This window comes from Mustela nigripes, chromosome 4 (genome assembly GCF_022355385.1).
Source record: "Mustela nigripes isolate SB6536 chromosome 4, MUSNIG.SB6536, whole genome shotgun sequence".
NCBI lineage: Eukaryota > Metazoa > Chordata > Mammalia > Carnivora > Mustelidae > Mustela > Mustela nigripes.
Window position 1 is genome coordinate 153016788 of NC_081560.1, and position 20842 is coordinate 153037629.

The following is a 20842-nucleotide window of genomic DNA, read 5'->3' on the forward strand; positions in this document are numbered from 1 at the left end:
CCATCCATGTTGTTGCAAATGGCAAGATTTCATTTCTTTTGATGGCTGCATAGTATTCCATTGTGTATATATACCACATCTTCTTGATCCATTCATCTGTTGATGGACATCTAGGTTCTTTCCACAGTTTGGCTATTGTGGACATTGCTGCTATAAACATTTGGGTGCACGTGCCCCTTTGGATCACTATGTTTGTATAAATACCCAGTAGTGCAATTGCTGGGTCATAGGGCAGTTCTATTTTCAACATTTTGAGGAACCTCCATGCTTTTTTCAAAATTTCAGTTTTTTGATGGCCGCATAATATTCCACTGTATATATGTACAACATCTTCTTTATCCACTCATCTGTTGTGAATATCTAAGCTGTTTCCATAGTTTGGCTGTTGTGGACATTGCTGCTATAAACGTTTGGGTGCACGTACCCCTTCGGATTACTGCATTTGTGTCTTTATAGTAAATACCCAGTAGTGCAATTGCTGGGTCGTAGGGTAGTCTATTTTCAACTTTTGAAGGAACCTCCATACTGTTTTCCAGAGTAACTGCACCAGCTTGCATTCCCACCAACAGTGTCGGAGGGTTCCCCTTTCTCTGTTTCCTCGCCAACATGTGTCGTTTCCTGACTTGTTGATTTTAGCCATTTAGACTGGTGTGCGGTGGTATCTCACTTTGGTTTTGATTTGTATTTCCCTGATGCCGAGTGATGTTGAGCACTTTTTCATGTGTCTGTTGGCCATTTGTATGTCTTCTTTGGAGAATGTCTGTTCATGTCTTCTGCCCATGTCTTGATTGGATTATTTGTTCCTTGGGTGTTGAGTTTGATAAGTTCTTTTTTTTTTTTTTAAAGATTTATTTATTTGACAGAGAGAAATCACAAGTAGACAGAGAGGCAGCCAGAGAGAGAGAGAGAGAGGGAAGCAGGCTCCCTGCTGAGCAGAGAGCCTGATGCGGGACTCGATCCCAAGACCCTGAGATCATGACCTGAGCCGAAGGCAGCGGCTTAATCCACTGAGCCACCCAGGCGCCCCTGATAAGTTCTTTATAGATTTTGGATACTACCCCTTTATTTGATAATATCATTTGAAAATATCTTCTCCCATTGTTGGTCATCTTTTGGTTTTGTTGACTGTTTCCTTTGCAGAAGGCTTTTATCTTGACCAAGTCCCAGTAGTTCATTTTAGCCTTGTTTCCCTTGCCTTTAGAGACTTATCTAGAAAGAAGTTGCTGTGGCCAAGGTCACAGAGGTTGCTGCCTGTCTTTTCCTCTAGGATTTTGATGGATTCCCGTCTCACATTTAGATCTTTCATCAACTTTGAGTCTATTTTTGTGTATGGTATAAGGAAATGGTCCAGTTTCATTCTTCTGCATGTGGCTGTCCAGTTTTCCCACCACTATTTGTTGAAGAGACTCTCTTTTTTCCATTGGGAAAAACTCACATTGCTTTGTCAAAGATTAGTTGACCATACAGTTGAGGGTCAGTTTATCTATCTTAATTCATAGTAATTACTTATATATTCTTTTAAAAAGCAGCTTTATTGAGATATAATTCACATTTGTTACAATCCACCCATTTTAAATTCTATAATTCTCTGGCTTTTAGGTATCTTTAGAAATTATGCAACATGACCATAATAAATTTTAGAACATATTTATTACTCTAAAAAGAAACCCTTTTAGCCATCAGCTCCCATTCCTGAGCCCTACCCTAGTCCTTGGCAATCAGTAATCTACTTTCTGTTTCTATGATTTGCCTACTCTGGACAATTTCATAAAAATGTAATCATAAAATATTTTGTTCTTTCACTTTGTAAAATGCTTTCAAGTTTCATCCATGTTGTAGCATGTATTCATGTATCATTCCTTTTTATTGCTAAATAGTATTCCATTATGTAGATAATATGCTTTATTTATCCATTTATTAATTTATGGACATTTGTGTTATTTCCACATTTTAAGGAAGATCCAAACTGTTTTCCAAAGCAGCTGCATGTAGTTCCACCAGCATTTTATGAGGACCTCAGTTTCTCCACATCCTTGCCAACACTGATCTGTCTTTAAATATAGTCATAATTGAAGTATATCTCATGGTTTTGATTTGCATTCTCCTGTTGGCTAATGATGTTAAACAACCCATTTTTGCTTTTTAAAAGTTTTTATTTTAATTTTAGTTGGTTAACAGTGTTATCTTAGTTTCAGTTTTATAATACAGTAATTCAACACTTCGATGCATAACCCTGTGCTCATCTCCACAAGTGCACTCCTTAATCCCTGTCACCTATTTGACCCATCCTCCCACCTCCCTCTCCTCTAGTAATCTGTATAATTAAGAGTCTCTTGAACAACGCATTTTTCTTTGGGTTATTTGTCTATTTATTGTTGAGTTGTGACAGCCCTTTTCATATATTCAACACACAAGACCCTCATTGTATGTTTTGCAAAATGATTTTTTGTGTTCTATGGTTGTCTTTTCACTTTCTTTCTTTCTTTTTTTAAAAGATTTTATTTATTTATTTGACAGAGATCATAAGTAGGCAGAGAGAGAGGGGGAAGCAGGCTCTCTGCTCAGCAGAGAGCCCGATGCAGGGCTCGATCCCGGGACCCTGGGATCATGACCTGAGCTGAAAGCAGAGGCTTAACCCACTGAGCCACCCAGGTGCCCCTGTCTTTTCACTTTCTTGATGGTGTCTGTTGAAGCACAAACATTTTTATTTGGGCAATGTTTAGTTTATTTTTTATTTGTGTGAGATAGGAATCTTTTTTTTTTTTTTTAAGATTTTGTTTATTTATTTATTTGACAGACAGAGATCCCAAGTAGGCAGAGAGGCAGGCAGAGAGAGAGGTGGAAGCAGGCTCCCTGCCGAGCAGAGAGCCCGATGTGGGGCTCGATCCCAGGACTCTGGGATCATGACCTGAACCGAAGGGAGGGGCTTTAACCCACTGAGCCACCCAGGCACCCCTGAGATAGGAATCTAAATTCATTTATTTGCATATGGAATGGACTGTTCTTTACCCCATTGAATAGTCTTGGAACCCTCGTTGAAAAACCAGTTGACCATAGATATAGATACATGGGCTTATTTGTTGACTCTAAGTTCTCTTCTGTTAATCTATATATCTACCCATATTCCGATTTGATGCTGTCTTGGTTACTATTCCTTTGTAGTTAAGTTTTGAAATTGGGAAGTGTGAGTTATCCAACTTTGTTCTTCAAGATTGTTTGAGTATCCTGGGTTCCTCTACTTTCTATACGAATTCTAGGATCAGCTTGTCTAATTTCTGCCTAGAAGTCTGCTGGATTTTTGATAAGGGTTGCTTTATTTGTATAATATCAGTTTTGGGAGAATTGCCACCTTCATAATAGTAAGTCTTCTGTTCTGGTGACATGGAATATCCATTTCTTTCTATATACTCCCCCAATTTTTTAAAGATTTTTTAAAAACTAATCACTAGATGCAACATGGGGCTCAAACTCATGACCTCAAGATTAAGAGTTGCATACTCCACCAACTGAACCAGCCAGGTGCCCCCGTTTCCATATTCTTAAACACCCAGTTTGTCCATTTCTTCTAGATATGGATGTTTGTATCAGTTGTGCTATATTTTTAGCAGTAGAAATTGAAGTCCTCATGCCTGGATTGTCAGGCATAGTGTAGAGGTTTAATTATTGCTCTTCATTACAGATGAATTGATTTAAAATGGGTATTTGGTAATCATGCAAAGAAAGTAGTACAAGTAATACCTGCTTTATGCTTTTCACATGAACCTTCACACAGAAAGTGGCATGGTCTGTTCTGCATTTTGGTTTTTAACATTACATTTTTAAAATAAAGATTTACTTATTTATTTATTTGACAGTGAGATAAATCACAAGTAGGCAGGGAGGCAGACAGGGCAGGGGGGAAGCAGGCTCCCTGATGTGGGGCTCAGGACTGATCTCAGGTCTCTGGGATTATGACCTGAACTGAAGGCAGAGGCTTAACCCACTGAGCCACTCAGGCACCCCTTACCATTATCACTTTTGTCCTAAATACGGCATAGGAGAGGAATTGCTTCAGGCAGACTTTCAGGACTGTTACTTGGAGATAGGGGCTCATATCAAAAGAGTAGCTTAAATGACTGTAAGGAGGGGAGGACCTTCAAAATTCTGCAAAGTATTTAAAACCTATTCTCACATTTGTGTCTCTCTGGCATAAATAGTCCTCTTCAGGCTTGTCATGATCATGTACAATGATGTAATAATGATTATTATACTAGAAGCACCAAAGGCAGCTATAGATATGATATGTAGTAAGGACTGTGGACATGGTTATTTTGTGTAAGTATTCCAAGAGGCCACATGGAGTTTGCCATCTGTGACAGAGAACTCTGATGCATGAGTGATGAAAAAACTGTTCTCCAGTGACTGTTGTGACCACCCAGACAGCATAAGACAACTCAGCAGTAAGTGCCTCTTATTTTGTGTGATGCGAACATAAATATCCAGACCATTTGCTGGGCACAGTGTTCCATCTTTAGTCAGCCTCATCAAAGGCTTATGATAGAGTAGGTAATGTATAGTATGTGGATACTAACATTTTATTAATTATTGATTGTAATATGTAGACATTAATATCACCTGTATTTCCCTGTTTTATTGGTTATCAGTGATCGCCCACCTATTATAACACTAGACTTTTAAAGTGGGCTTTTTTTGGGAAGATTTTATTTATTTGACAGACAGAGATCTCAAGTAGACAGAGAGAGGCAGGCAGAGAGAGAGGAGGAAGCAGGCTTCCCGCTAAGCAGAGAGCCCAATATGGGGCTCAATCCTAGGACCCTGGGATCATGACCTGAGCCGAAGGCAGAGGCTTTAACCCACTGAGCCACCCAGGCACCCCAACACTAGACTTTTAAGAACAATATTCTTTTTGTTCATTTTCTCATAGAGTTGATCCCTTCCAGTTTTTATTCCTTCTTGTGGCTTGTTAATCAGAGAATCTGGTGAAAGAAATTAATTCTGTGAGTTCTGTTGTTCATTGGTTTGGTTAGTAACACTGTCAAGGGGGCGCCTGGGTGGCTCAGTGGATTAAGCCACTGCCTTCGGCTCAGGTCATGATCTCAGTGTCCTGGGATCGAGCCCCGCATCGGGCTCTTTGCTCAGCGGGAGCCTGCTTCTCTCTCTCTCTCTGCCTGACTCTCCGCCTACTTGTGATTTCTCTCTCTCTGTCAAATAAATAATAAATAAAAAATCTTTAAAAAAAAAAAAAAGTAACACTGTCAAGGATGGGATCAGCCACACAAACACAGAACAGAGTTTGGGGAGAGGTAGAATAATTGGCTGCCCTTCAGATGTGACCTTAGGGTTGGGTAGAATAAATGGCCACTCATCAAATATGACCTCAGACTTGTCAAGCCCTGTTGTTTACGCTCCCTGCCTGTTGTCCCACCCTCCAATGCATGGTTAGTTAAGTGAAAATCCCTAAATCAGAGATTCATTGTTTGGTTTAATGCTTCCATCCTTTGTTAAAATTCAAATAGCATGAAACGTTACTACATTAAAGTTAATGGATAATTTGGATATATAATTGGTTTTATATACAGAGTTTGATAAATTTCAGTGGGGACAGTGTTGGGATGGAAAACATACAATTCAGTTACCAGGTACTTTGGAGGAATGTAAAAGAGAACCAGAAAAAAGACAGGTGTGCCTGGAATCATTGGACTTAGAAACTATTATTTTACCTAAGGGCAGCCTTTTCAAGATCCCAGGAATATTCCTGATGACATTCTTCTTCCCTGGAAAATTCCTTAGAACAGGATTAGCACTGTAGGCTATGGGCCAAATCTAACCGGCCATTTGTTTTTATAAGTAAAGTTTTACTGGAACATAACCATTCCCATTCATTTACACACTTACTGTGGCTGCTTTCATGCTACAACAGCAGAACTGAGTAATTAAGAAAAAAATATATGGCCCACAATGCCCAAAGTATTTACTCTCTGGTCCTTTGTAGGAAAAGTTTGCCGACAACTGTCTAAACAGTCTAGACTTTCAGAAGGTTAAGCAGAGATCATAGATCTTTTAAATTTATTCTAGAGTTTTTAACCTTTAATCCTATCATTATGTGGATTTTCTAGGGCAGTGGTTTTAAGGAAAGATGACTACTTTAGTCAGAATGAATGCCTTTTCAAGAAAAAAATTTGATTTCAGAAATACTCTTAAAGAATGACACTGCTGGTTAAAACCTAATGGACAATGGAAAAGTAATATCTCATTATACTTGTACCTGACCCACAGCCTCTTTCAGGTGTTTCCATCTTATTATATGAGAAAAATGTTAAAATTTCCCCCGTAAAACGTTTATCTTCTGTTGTTTTTGGATACCAAGTATTTATGTCAGATATTGTAACTGATTCAAATACGAATGTAAGAGTGTAAATATAAAATGCTAATCTCACTGTTGGAAATTTGAAGTGTTTTAGCTCATTTATGTCTTGTATCCTCCCTCTCAGCTTGACGTCGATGGCCCAAAATGACTCTACCACTGGAGACTCTCTTCAGTAAAGACGACAACCAGACAGGAGGCTGGGATGAGCATGCCACTGCATCAGATCTCTACCATTCCAACCCAGGATGTCGCCTCTGCTAGAGTCTACAGAAGTAAGACCAAAGAAAAGGAGAGGGAAGAGCAGGTATTAGGAGAATGTTTTTTCAGTTTCATCATTTTTGTTATGTGTGGTCTGGAATGATAAGCTCTGACGATCAAGGTTTTCTCCAGTAATATACTAAAATATAGTATATTTCTCCAGTAATATACTAAAAATTACACTAAAAAGGTGTAAATCGTTGGGTTCAGAAGCTTTCTCTATAGGTTTCTAGGTTTCAGATTTTGGTATCAACATATTCTGCTATGGTTATACACGACTTATTTATCTTCATTGCCTACAATGGTATGATTATTTCTGATAAATCTCTGAGAACAAGTTCTTTAATTCTCAGAACATGATGCAAAGGGTAAATTAATTTGAACAAAGACTTTATAAATACCTCATATGTACTAGTCCCTGTTTCCTGCAAGAGTATCGTAGTTAACAGCACAGAGCCTGTCTCTGCCCTTATATGGCTCTTGATCTGGTCTGACAGTTAAAAAGCATTAGAGTCTAAAAACAAGGTCAGTGATGGAGGAATGCAGGACCACCAAATTCCAGCCCAAGGGGTCAGGAATGGCTTCCTAGAGAAAATGACATTTACATAGAGAACCTGAAGGGTGACCTGGAGTTAGCTAAAGAAAGGTAGAGTATCCCAGTTGGAAGAAATATCATATGCTGAAAGCTCAGAGGCTAAAGCAAGGTGGGTTTGGAGAGATTAAGATAGAATTACTGGAACATAACGGGTAGTGGCAGGATGGGAGGTTGGAAGAGGAATAAGGAATAGATAGATATTCCTTATAAGGAATTTGGGTTTATCTTTGCAGAATGAATGATCAAATTTGTGTTCTTAAAACTTTTCACTCAGACTGGGTTAGAGAGGGAATTAACTGAGTGGTAGAGAGACTAGTTAGAGGTTTATTTAATAGCCTACTTAGGCCAAGTTTGGCAAACTTTCTCTGTAAAGAGGCAGATGGTAAATGTTTTAGACTTGGTAGGCCAGTCACATCTCCCTAATTCTGTCATGGTAGCATGAAAATAGCCAAAGATAATATATAAATGAGTGGTCATGACTGTGCGCCAATAAAACTTTACTTGCAAAAACAGGTGACAGGCCAGATGTGGCCTGTAGGCTGTAGTTTGCCAGTTCCTAAGGAAAAGGTGATGGTGACTTTGTCTAGGGTAGGGCAGTGGGGATAGAGAGATACTTAGTTTATTCATCCACTGAGCTTGGTAATTGCATGTGGGGTGAGATAGGGAGTCATCCCTGATTCCTCCTACTTTCTCCTCGCCTTTACCATGTGCTGTGTAGACACATGCTCATTAGTTCTGATACCCTTCCTATTTTGTAGTAAATCTTTGCTGAAGACTCTAAACAATCCTTGTCAAGTCAAGAAGTAATATCTTGTTTGAAGTTGAGTCATTATAGCTGATGGGACACCACTTTTTGCCTTATTACATAAATAATGAAAAAAAAAAACCAACCCTGAATTTATCATATCATAGTTCTTGAAGTACATGGACTATGGAAAATGAAAAGGTACCATATAACATAAAATAGGTCTCTATATTCTTAGTTTGTGTTTTCCTTTTTTCAGATGTTTGTGTGGTCAGTCTGCACCCTTTCTATTTTGCTGAGCTCTTAGGAGTGTGGCCAGCATTGATTGAAAGGCTGACCAGGAGTGGTGCTGGTGTAGATGGGTTTTGGATATTTCATTTTCAGCTTCAGTTTTTCCTCGATTTGCTGGAGATGGGAGAAGGCCTGTTTTCCCATATTCTTTCAGTTTTCATTTAAGTTAATTAATAGACTTCATTTAAGATTCATTTAAATTAATGGTCTTTTCTTGTAACTCTTTAGTCCAAATGGATTTTTTAAAAAAGATTTTATTTATTTATTTGACAGAGAGAGAGATCACAAGTAGGCAGAGAGGCAGGCAGAGAGAGAAGGGGAAGCAGGCCCACTGCTGAGCAGAGAGCCCGACGCGGGGCTCGATCCCAGGACCCTGAGATCATGACCTGAGCCAAAGGCAGAGGCTTAACCCACTGAGCCACCCAGGCGCCCCCAAATGGATTTTTAAATACCCCCACATGGAACATTTTTTAGTTCTAGGGTGCTTGCCTATACCACATAGAGGTTGCTCGGTCCCTATTCAGTGCAGTGTCAAATTTGGACACCAGATGGCAGGATTTTTTGAGATCTCTATCCATCTATCTATCTATCTCAAAAAAAAAAAAAAAAAAATATATATATATATATATATATATATATATATATATATATGTAAAAAGACTTGTTTGGAAAAAGGAAGAAGTCCAACATTTTAGGCCAGGAAGGGAGATTCATTTGGATGTAAAACCCTATTGCAGATTTGTCGCAGTGGGTATTTAGTAAATACTTAGTGAATTGATCTATTGGATGGGGATTTTAAGGTTTAAATAAGTAGCACTAATGACTATGTTCATGGAGTTGGGATTTTAATCGGTATTGAAAAGAGGCACCATTCTGTGCCACTTTAGTGTGGGGAATAGTTTGGACACCTGATGGCATTGTGAGAGTTCAGGGAATCAAGGTGCCAATGTGAGGCTGCAGGCAGTGGGGTTGCAGCCCAGACAGGAGCTTGAAGTTTCGGCAGCAGCTGGCACGTTGCTGAAGATGATTTTTGTGGGTGTCTAGGTTTTGCAGTGTGGTATCAGAATTGATTTGGAAGGCACATTTTGTCCATTGGAGTCTGTTTTCCTTTATCCAGTTTCCCTGGCCCAGTGAGTTCACAGCAGAATTCTTTGGTATGATTTCTGATCCTCTGTGTTTGGAGAGGAGGGGAGGAGACACTCCTTCCTTCCTGCTCATTACCCACTGTTCTCAGAGCTGCAAAGGTTGAACTTAATCTCACAGTTTCTGGGATAACATGAGACAGTTCATTACATCAATAATAGTTTTATTCCTTCTGAATCTTGTAAGGAGGAGGAGCCTTGCAGTTTACCCGGAATCAAATAATATAACTCTTAATGTTGACAGTTTTACTTAGATTTATCAGGTACATGATTTTATAGCATCCATTGCATGAGCCCATATCTATACAGTTCCAAAAACAGATAATGACTTACAGAGCAGTCAATACAGTTGATGAATGAATGAATGAATTTAGTTTTAATGGTATGGGGACCACTGTGGAATTAAGAGGAATGTTTTATAATAAAAAGATTTCTGCTACTCTTGCTTATGAACTGGGTAGATGTTTCTTGAGAATTTTTTTTTTCTTAGTGTTTTAAAGATTTTATTTATTTATTTGACAGAGAGAGATCACAAGTAGGCAGAGAGGCAGGCAGAGAGAGAGAGAGGAGGAAGCAGGCTCCCTGCTGATCTGAGAGCCTGATGCGGGACTCGATCCCAGGACCCCGAGATCATGACCTGAGCCGAAGGCAGTGGCTTATCCCACTGAGCCACCCAGGCGCCCCTTCTTAGTGTTTTATAAGTATCAATCTGTCACCTTCCGGACTCTGGTCTGCATTTAGAAACCTGATATGGAGGTTATTTGCACTCCATCTATAAGGAATATATTCTTCATAGTTTTTTTGGAAAATATTTTTTCTTATAGTTTAGAGAGTCGTTAATTTCTTATCAAAACTAAATCTGTCTCGTGGTTTGATAGGTCCTGTTACATTTTTTAAGATTTTTTTTGCTTTATTTCATTTTTAAATAGCCTTATTACATTATAATTGACATGCAGTAACATATTTAAAATGTACAGTATCGGGGCGCCTGGGTGGCTCAGTGGGTTAGAGCCTCTGCCTTCGGCTCAGGTCATGATCCCAGGGTCCTGGGATCGAGCCCCACATCGGGCTCTCTGCTCGGCAGGGACCCTGCTGTCTCCTCTCTCTCTCTCTGCCTACTTGTGATCTCTGTCTGTTAAATAAATAAAAATCTTTAAAAAAAAAAAACATAAAATGTACAGTATCTTCTCAAGCAAGATTGTGAACATATCCATCACTTGTAAGTTTCCTCATACCTCTACTCAAGCAGTCATTGATCTGCTTTCTTTCACTGTAGATTAGTTTGCATTTTCTAGGGTTTTATAGGGATGGAGTTACATATTATGTACTTTTTTAAATTTAGTTTTTTTCAGAGATTCTTTTGAGATTCATCCAAGTTGTGTGTATCAATAGTTATGTCCTTTTCTTACTTATTTACATTTTTAAAAATTAAATTTAATTAATATATAGTATATTATTAGTTTCAGAGGTAATTTAGTGATTCATCAGTTGCATGAGCACCAATTACTCATTATATCAGGTGCCCTCCTTAATGCCCATCACCCAGTTACTACATCCCCTTACCCACCTCCCCTCTAGCAACTTTCAGCTTCTTTCCTATAGTTAAAGAGTCTCTTGCAGTTTTTCCTAGTCTGTTTCCTGTTATTTTTCCTTCCCTTCCCCTATGTGTATCTGTTTTGTTTCTTAAACTCCACATTTGAATGCAATCATATATTTGTCTTTCTCTGACTGACTTAATTTCGCTTAGTATAATATCCTCTAGTTCCATCCATGTCATTGCAAATGGCAAGATTTCATTCTTTTTGATGGTTGAGTTATATTCCTATGTGTGTGTTTATGTGTGTGTGTGTGTGTACAAAGTTGTGTCCTTTTCTTGCTGAGTAGTATTCATTGTATGGATCTATCATAATTTGTTTATTCATTCTCCTGTTGATGGACATCTGGGTTGTTTCCTATTTTGGGTTGTTATGATTAAGGCTACTCTTAACATTCATATAAGCCCTTTGTATGGACATATATTTCCTTTCCCTTGGGTAAATACCTAGTAGTGGAAACATATGGTAGATGTATGTTTAACTTTTTAAGGTACGGACAAACTGTTTTCCAAAATGATTGTACCCTTTTACATTCCTGCCAGAAGGAGGGGAGTTCCAATTCTTCTACATCTCTGCCAACACTTGATATGGTCTGTCTTTTTAATTTTAACATCTAATAGGTATATACTGGCATCTCATTGTGGTTTTAATTTGCATTTCCCTCATGAATAATGATGTGGAACATCTTTTCATCCTTATGTCTTTTTTGTTGAAGAGCCTCTTTAAACCTTTTGTCCACTTAAAAAATTGGTGGCCATTTTTCTTTTGTCTGATTTTGAGCATTCTTTTTTTTTTTTTTAAAGATTTTATTTATTTGACAGATAGAGATCACAGGTAGGCAGAGAGGCAGGCAGAGAGAGAGAGAAGAGGAAGCAGGCTCCCTGATGAGCAGAGAGCCCAATGTGGGGCTCGATCCCAGGACCCTGGGATCATGACCTGAGCCGAAGGCAGCGGCTTAACCCACTGAGCCACCCAGGCACCCCTTCATTTTGAGCATTCTGTATGTATTCTAGATACAAGTCCTTTATCAGATAAATGCTTTACAGATGTTTTCTCCCAGGGACTGGATTGTCTTTTAATGTTCCTGCCAGTGTCTTTTGAAGAGTAAAGTTTGGTTTTAACTTTTTAAATTTTGGTGAAGTCAAATTTATCCTTTTTCCCTTGTATTTATTGTACTTTTGGTGTTCTATTAAGAAAGCTTTACTTGGGACACCTGGGTGGCTCAGTGGGTTAAGCCTCTGCCTTCAGCTCAGGTCATGGTCTCAGGGTCCTGGGATTGAGCCCCGCATTGGGCTCTTTGCTCAGTGGGGAGCCTGCTTCCCCCCCATCTCTCTGCCTGCCTCTCTGCCTACTTGTTATCTCTCTCTCTCTCTGTCAAATAAATAAATCTTAAAATAAAAAAAGAAAGCTTTACTTAGCCCAAAGGTGCAAATAGTATCTTAGAACACTTATAGTTTTGGTTTTTCCCATATGTCTGGAATCTATTTTGAATTAATTTTTGTTTATTATATGGAGTATATATCCAATATAGTTTTTTTGTAAATATCCAGTTGCTCCAGTAACATTCTTTGAGTAGAATGGACTGTCTTTTCTCCATCACAGTACCTTAATCAGTTTCCCAAATATGTATGTGCTTATTTCTTGACTCTTTTCTTTTTTTCCTAAGTGCTTGATGGGTGTCAGCTGCCCCCAACATTGTATGATGTATAATTACCATGCTTCTTTGGTTGTGATTAATTGGACTCATCGTGGTTTATTGAATACATTTAATTAGCAAGTTGGGAAGTGAGCATGTACTCTGGGTATGCTGTACGATGAAGGCTAAGAGCATTCATAATGCATGTACAGTTTCTAAAATATATGTTAGGTTTTGCAGGTTAAAACATTACTGGCTCAGTTTAAACTTTGGGTCACAGGAATCCTTATCACATGTGTCAAACCTGTAATTACACATTATGTAATTTAATTTGTGAATCCAAATAGAGGACTTTTCCTTTATGCTTGTAAACATTTCCATATTGGGGGTGGGTGCCTGGGTGGCTCAGTCGGTTGAGCGGCTGCCCTCTGCTCAGGTCATGATCCCAGGGTTCTGAATCGAGCCCCAAATTGGGCTCACTCCTCAGCAGAGAGCCTGCTTCTCCCTCTCCCTCTGCCGGCCTCTTTGCCTATGTGTGTTCTATCTGTCTGTCAAATAAATAAAATCTTTTAAAAAATTTCCATATTAGTTTAAGCCTTGGGTCTCAATTTTTAGCTATTTTTGTAATGTTATTTATTCTTTTATTTTTATTAACATAAGATGTATTATTTGTTTCAGGAGTAAAGGTCTGTGATTCATCAGTCTTAACACAATTCACAGAGCTCTTCATAGCACATACCTTCCCCACTGTCCATCATCCACCTACCCCATCCCTCCCACCCTTGTCCCCTCTAGAAACCCTCAGTTTGTTTCCTGAGATTAAGAATCTCTTATGGTTTGTCTCCCTCTCTGGTTTCATTTCTCCCTCCCTTCCCCTATGATCCTGTCTCGTTTCTCAGATTCCTCATATCAGTGAGATCATATGGTAATGGCCTCTGATAGGCTTATTTTGCTTAGCATAATAGCCTCTAGTTCCATCCTGTAAATGGCAGGATTTTGTTTTTTTATGGCTGCATAGTATTCCACTGTGTGTGTGTGTGTGTGTGTGTGTGTGTGTGTGTGTATCACATCATCTTTATCCATTCACCTGTTGATGGACATCTAGGCTGTTTCCATAGATAGGCTATTGTGGACATTGCTGCTATAAACATTGGGGTACATGTGCCCCTTCAGATCAGTACATTTCTATCTTTAAGGTAAATACCCAGTAGTGCAATTGCTGGGTCATAGGGTAGTTCTATTTTCAACTTTTTGAGGAACCTCCATACTGTTTACTCCATGTTATTTCCTTACTTGTTAATTTTAGCCATTTGGACTGATGTGAGTTGATACCTCACTGCGGTTTTGATTTGTATTTCCTTGATGCCAAGTGATGTTGAGCACTTTTTTGTGTGTCTCTTGACCATTTGTATGTCTTCTTTGGAGAATGTCTGTTCATGTCTTCTGCCCATGTCTTGATTGGATTATTTGTTCTTTGGGTGTTGAGTTTGATAAGTTCTTTATAGATTTTGGATACTAGCCCTTTATCTGATAATATCATTTGCAAATATCTTCTCCCATTGTGTCAGTTGTCTTGACTCTTTTCTGTTTCATTGATCTATTTAATGTCTTTACCCCAATATCACACTGTCATAAACACTCCAGCTTTATAATAAATCTTGAAAGTCAGTAGTGTTCTTTCTCAAACGTGTTTTGCCTATTTGTTTTTTTGCACTTCCATATGAATTTTAAGAATCAGGTTGTCAGTTCCTACACAAAAGTCTACTGAGCTTTTTATTGGGATTATTGAATTTGAAGTTCAATTTGTGGGAGAAGTGACATTTAGCAGTATTGAGTCTTGACCCATGAACAAGATGTCTTCTCTTTAAGTCTTACCTAATTTCTCTTAGTAATGTTGTATAGATTTCAGTGTGTAGGTCAGTCTTTTTTTTTTTTGTCAGTTTTATCCCTATTTACTTTGTACTTTTGCTGCCTTTGTAAATCGTACTATTTTTAAAAAATTTTTTAACATCTATTGCTCATTACTAATATTTAGAAATAAAACTGATGTTCTTGTATTGATCTTCTATCTTCTATCTTGTTTGACATTTTAGCAAACTCACTTATGAGCTATGGTAGCTTTCATTAAATTTTCTATGTAGGTAATTGTGTCATCTATGAATAGTGTTTTACATTGTCTTTTTTTTATGTGGATGCCTGCCTCCTTCCTTTTTGTCCTAGTGAACATGTGTAGTCCTTGTGTTGTTCCTGATCTTAGGGGGAAAACATTTATTCTTTCAATATTAAGTATGATGTAAGCTGTATGTTTTTTGTAGATACCATCAGGTTGAAGTTCTCTTCCATTTCTAGTTTGCTGAGAGTTTTGGTCAGAAATGGATCATGGGTTTTGTCAAATGCTTTTTCTGTGTCTTACCAAATAAAAAGCTGTATTCTAGATAAAGCATTAAGGGCAGATTTTATTCAGTAATAAATATTACAGTGGGGAGGAGAGTCCAGTGTGAGCAGAACTCAGCTTCTTTTTGTGTGGAGGTGACTAGAATATTTTAAAAAGAGAATGAGGATGTAGGGAGGAGGAAAAAATGGGGAGTGGGGACTTGAACAGTGTCAGGGATGTTGAAATTTACAAAAAGTTGGAAAGGAGCTGGTTGGGGTGATTAAATCATCTGGGTTTGCTACCTGGTGCTTACTCAGTTTAGGCTTGTACTCTCCTATAGAGATTGGGATACAGGGGTTCTATCTTCAGGTTGTTGGCTGGAACAAACACTAAATGTTTTTGGCAACGTTTGAGTTTTTCCAGGCAGGAACTTAAGAGGGTTGTTTAATCATCATTCTAGGGACATGGCCATGAGAAGTTAAAAGTGATTGTTCAAGTCTCTTAGTGCAGGGTTTTGGATGGAGTCAGATGTACCAAAGGATACTTGCAGTTCTGTCTACTGAGGTGATCATATGGTTTCTATTTTTTTTTTTTAAGATTTTATTTATTTATTTGAGAGAGAATGAGTGAGAGAGAGCATGAGAGAGGAGAAGGTCAGAAGGAGAAACGGACTCCCCAAGGAGCTGGGAGCCCGATGAGGGACTCGATCCTGGAAGTCTGGGATCATGACCTGAGCCGAAGGCAGCGGCCCAACCAACTGAGCTACCCCGGCACCCTCTATTTTTTTATTTTGTATATTCATCAAGGTTGTTCAGAGAGACAGAACCAATAAGATATATTTATCTAGGGGTGTCTGGGTGGCTCAGTGGGTTAAGCCTCTGCTTTCGGCTCAGGTCATGATCTCAGGGTCCTTGGATCGAGCCCCGCATCGGGCTGTCCACTCAGCGGAGAGCCTGCTTCTCCCTCTCTCTCAGCCTCTCTGCCTACTTGTGATCTCTCTCTCTGTCAAATAAATAAATAAAACCTTAAAAAAAACTTTAAAAAAAGATATCTTTATCTATAGATATATAGATATGAGATTTATTATAGGACTTGGCTCACATGATTATGGAGCCTGAAAAATCCTTCCACCTGCAGTCTGTAAACTGGAGAACCAGGAAGTTTGATGGTGTCATTTAGTCCAAATCCAAAGGCCTCAGAACCAGGGAAACAAATGTTAGAGTCTCAGTTTGATTACAGAGCTGGAGTCCGAAGGCCTGAGAAGCAGGTGTGCTGATATCCAAGGGCGGAATAAGATGGACTTGGTAGCTCAAGCAAACAGCACTTACTCCCTTCCTCTGCCTTTTATTTTATTCAGTCCCTCAGTGGATTTGGATAATGCCCACCTGCTTTGGGGTCATTCAAATGTTAATATCTTCTGGAACTGCTCCTATAGATGCATCCAGAAATAATGTTTTACCAGCTATCTGGGCATTCCTTAGCATGGTCAAGTTGACACATAAAAATAACCATCACAGTTTGTTAATATTGCAAAGTATACTGGTTAGAGTTTTTTTTTTTTTTTTAATGTTAAACCAACCCTACGTTTCTGGTATAAACCACACTTGTTTATACTGTATGAACTTTCTTTTAAAAAAGATTTTATTTGTTTATTTGACAGAGAGAGAAAGAACACAAGCAGGGGGGGAGGGGTAGAGGAAGAGGGAAAAGCACGCTCGGGACCTGGAGACTGACTTCAGCCAGAGGCAGATGCTTAATGACTGAGCCACCCAGGCGCCCTGTATTGTATTAACTTTTTTATATATGGTTGGATTTGAATTGCTAGAATTCTTGTCTAGAATTTTTGCATCTATGTTCGAAAGGGATATTGGTCTGTAGTTTTCTTTGATTGTAATGTCTTTGTCTGATTTTGTCATAAGGACAATACTGGCCTCATTCAATGATTAAGGAATTGTTTCTTCCTCTTGAGTATTTTAGAAGAGTTTAAATAGAATTGGTATTATTATTTCTAATTTAAGATTTGGTAGAAATAACCAGTGAAGCCATCTGGCTCTGGAAAATTTTTTTTAAAAAGATTTATTTATTTATTTTGGAGAGAGCACATGTGTGTAAAGGATGGGGAGGGGCAGAGAAAGAGAATCTCAAGCAGGCTCCTCGGAGAGTGCAGAGCCCAGTGTGGAGCTCGGTCTCATGACCCTGAGATCATGACCTGAGCCGAAATATCAAGAGTCAGATAGTCAACTGACTGAGTCACCCAGGTGCTCCTTGAAATTTTTTGTGAGCAAATTTTAAACTAAAGTCTCAATATTTTTAATAGAAGGTCATTTAGGTTATCTGTTTCTTTTCCCATATACTTTGATAATTTGTGCCTTTTATGGAATTGGTCAGTTTCATTGTTGAATTTATTGACATAAAATTGCTTATAATGTTCCCTTGTTGTCTTAGTCCATTCTGCACTGTTATAATAAAAAATACCACAGACTTTATGGTTTATAAACAGTAGAAATTCATTTCTCATAGTTCTATAGTCCCAGATCAAGGTGCCAGCATGATCCCGGGTGAGAGCCTTCTGGGTTGCAGACATCTTATGATAGCCTCATGTGGCAGAAGAGGTGAGGGATATCTCTGAGGCCTCTTTCCATTCATGAGAGCTCTGCTCTCATGCAAAGTCCCCACTTCTTAGTATAATCACATGGGCATTAGAATTTCAACATATGAATATGAATTTTGGGAGAGACACAGACATTCATCTATGGCACTGATTATCCTTTTTTCTTGATCATCTGGTCACAAGTTTATTAAAGTGATTTCAAAGAATTCTTTCAGTTTCATAGATTTTCTCCGTTGTTGTTTTCTGTTTTTTCATTTTTTCCCCTCTATTTTTTTTGAGTTTAATTGGCTCTTCTTTTTCTAACTAATTAAGGTATAAGCCAAGGTTATTTATTTGAAACCTTCCTTATTTCCCTTTTTTTTTTTTTGAGAACTTTCTTATTTTCTAAGCTAGGTATTTAGAGATTATAAATTTCCCAATTTCTGCTTTTGTGGCATCTGGCACATTTTGGTTTTTGAGTTTCATTTTTATTTGGTTCAAATACTTTCTAATTTCCCTTCGATTTCTTCTTTGATCCATGGGTGTCTTTAAGTGTTACTTAATTTTCAAAATTTCTGGACTTTCCAGATATCTTGCTCTTATTTATTTATAATTTGATTCCATTTTGGTCTGTAAGCATATTTTGAATAAGTTAAATCCTTTAAATTTATTGAAGCTTGTTCCATGGCACAGAACACGGTCTCTTTTTGTAAATGTGCAGTGTACTAACTTTAGACGAATGTATATTTCTCTCTTGTTGGATGGTGTGTTCTGGGAATGTCAGTCAGGTCAAGTTGTTTGGTAATGTTTTCCAAGTCTACTGTATCCTAGAGTCTAGTTGCTCTGTTAGTTGAAAGAGTGGCAGTGAAGTTGCTGACTATAATTCTAGCTTTGTCTTATTTTTCCCAATTTTGCTACATGTTTTTGATGCTCTGCTGTTAGGTGTATAAACATTTAGGGTTGTTTGGTCTTCTTGATAAATTAATCCTTTACTATTATGAAATGACTATCTTTATCATGGCGATAATAATCGTTGGTCTGAAAGCTACTTTGGTAATACTATAGGCACTGCATCTTTCTTTTGGTAAGTGTTAGCAAAGCATCATCTTTTCTGTCTTTCCACTTTTAACTCATTTGTGTCTTTATATTTAAAGTGGTCTTTATATAAGCAGCATATTGTTGGGTCTTTTTTAAAAATCTAGTCTGACAATCTCTACTCTTTATTTAGGTGTTTGGACCATTTATATCTAAAGACATTATTGCTGCAGTTGGGTTAAGTCTTCCTGTTTGTTTTCTGTTTGTCTCATCTGCCTTTGTTCCCCTTCTCATCCCTTTTGGCCTTTATAAATTCTTGGTTGGCTTATAAGCTATAACTCTTTACTTTAATGGTTTTTTAAATAAAAATTTTTTTCAAGGTTTGTAATAGTGTACATTTTTAACTTGTCACAGTCTGCCTTCAAGTGATATTATATTACCTCAAGTATACTGTGTGTTTCTCTCCTTTTTATGGTATTGTTGTCATACATCTTTCTTATGTATATGCTATAAATCCCAGTATCATTGTAAAACATTTTTAAAGAGATTAATATAGTAAGAAAAATATCTGTTTACTCTCATAAATACCATTTCTGTTGTTCACTATCTCTTTGGGAAGGACTTTAACATTTCTTATAGTGTGAGTTGGCTGGTAAAGAATTTTTCAGCTTTTTTCCCTCTTTTTTTGTTTTCCTCATTTTCTTTTTAAGATTTATTTATTTATTTTAGAAAGAGATGGTAAGGACAGGGGCAGAGGGAGAGAATCTTCAAGCAGACTTTCTACTGAGCATGGAGCCTGATCTGGGGCTTGATAGCACATCCCATGATCAGATCATGATCATGACCTGAGCTGAAACCAAGAGGTGGATGCTCAACTGACTGAACAACCCAGGCGTCCCCTATTCCCTTCGTATCTTGTATCTAGGGCTTGTTGAACTTTGTGGATCTGTGAGTTCATGGTTTCCATTAATTTGAAATTTTTTCAAGTATTCTTCTCTCTCCCTTCTTTTGGGACTCCGTTTCACACATTAACTCTTGGAAGATGTCCAGTGTTAATGCTTACATTTTAAAAAATTTTATGTTTTCTTTCTGTGTTTTATTTTGGATCATTCTAATTGCTGTGTTTGAGTTTATTAATCTTTTTCCACGTCTAATCTGTTAATCTTTTTAGTGTATTTTTCATCTCATGGTATCGTTATTGTCTCTAGAAGTTTAGTTTGGATTCTTTCTTCATATCTTCCATATCTCTGTTAAATTTTTTGATCATGTGATCCAAATTGAACTTTAAAAAATTTATTTAAGAATAAAACTGACTTAAGATACCAAGTGATGGATATCTTTGTAGACTTTTTTCTTTCTCTAATTTTAGTGTACTTGGGGTATCTACTTGATTAACTGAGATTTTTCTATATTTCATTATCAGGTCTCTTTTTCACACCATTTCACCGTTTAAAAAAAAATCCATGTTTTTCTCATTCTTTTGTCTCCTTTCCCCATTATTTGATCTTTTTCCTATCCTTGGGCATACTTTATTTTGTTTTTGAAAGATACGAGAGACTGTGGACTCTGAGAAACAAACTGGGGGTTTTGGAGGAGAGGGGAATGGGAGGTTGGGTGAGCCCGGTGGTGGATATTAAGGAGGGCACATATTGCATGGAACACTGGGTGTGGTGCATAAACAATAAATCTTGGAACACTGAAAAAAATAATAAAATAAAATTAAAAAAATATATTATTTATTACTTGACAGAGCTCACATATGTCACACACAAGCAGGGGAAATGGCAGGCAGAGGGTGGAGCAGGCTCCTGGCTGAGCAGGGACCCTGATAAGGGTCTTGATTCCAGGATCCTGTGATATGACCTGAGCTGAAGGCAGACCCTTAACTGGCTGAGCCACACAAGTGCCCCACTTAGACCTATTTTAAAATACCCTTCTGGGGCGCCTGGGTGGCTCAGTGGGTTAAAGCCTCTGCCTTCGGCTCGGGTCATGGTCCCGGAGTCCTGGGATCGAGCCCCACATCGGGCTCTCTGCTCGGCAGAGAGCCTGCTTCCTCCTCTCTCTCTGCCTGCCTCTCTGCCTACTTGTGATCTCTGTCAAATAAATAAATAAACAAAATCTTAAAAAAAATAAAATAAAATACCCTTCTGTTCATTTAAGTAGGATTTTTAACATGTACTCTTAAAAGTCTAAAAGACAAATTTTGTACTTGGC

The 20842-nt window shown here is 38.1% G+C and overlaps 1 protein-coding gene across 2 annotated transcripts in view; it reads left to right on the plus strand.

The window, feature by feature from the left end:
* MARCHF8 (membrane associated ring-CH-type finger 8) overlaps positions 1-20842 on the plus strand; it is a 128784-nt gene that overhangs the window by 47081 nt on the left and 60861 nt on the right. For both annotated transcript variants that reach the window (XM_059398020.1, XM_059398021.1), the window contains exon 2: positions 6492-6671. In XM_059398020.1, the coding sequence (XP_059254003.1) occupies positions 6570-6671 (102 nt within the window). In that variant the 5' untranslated portion in view covers positions 6492-6569. The remainder of the gene's footprint in view (positions 1-6491; positions 6672-20842) is intronic.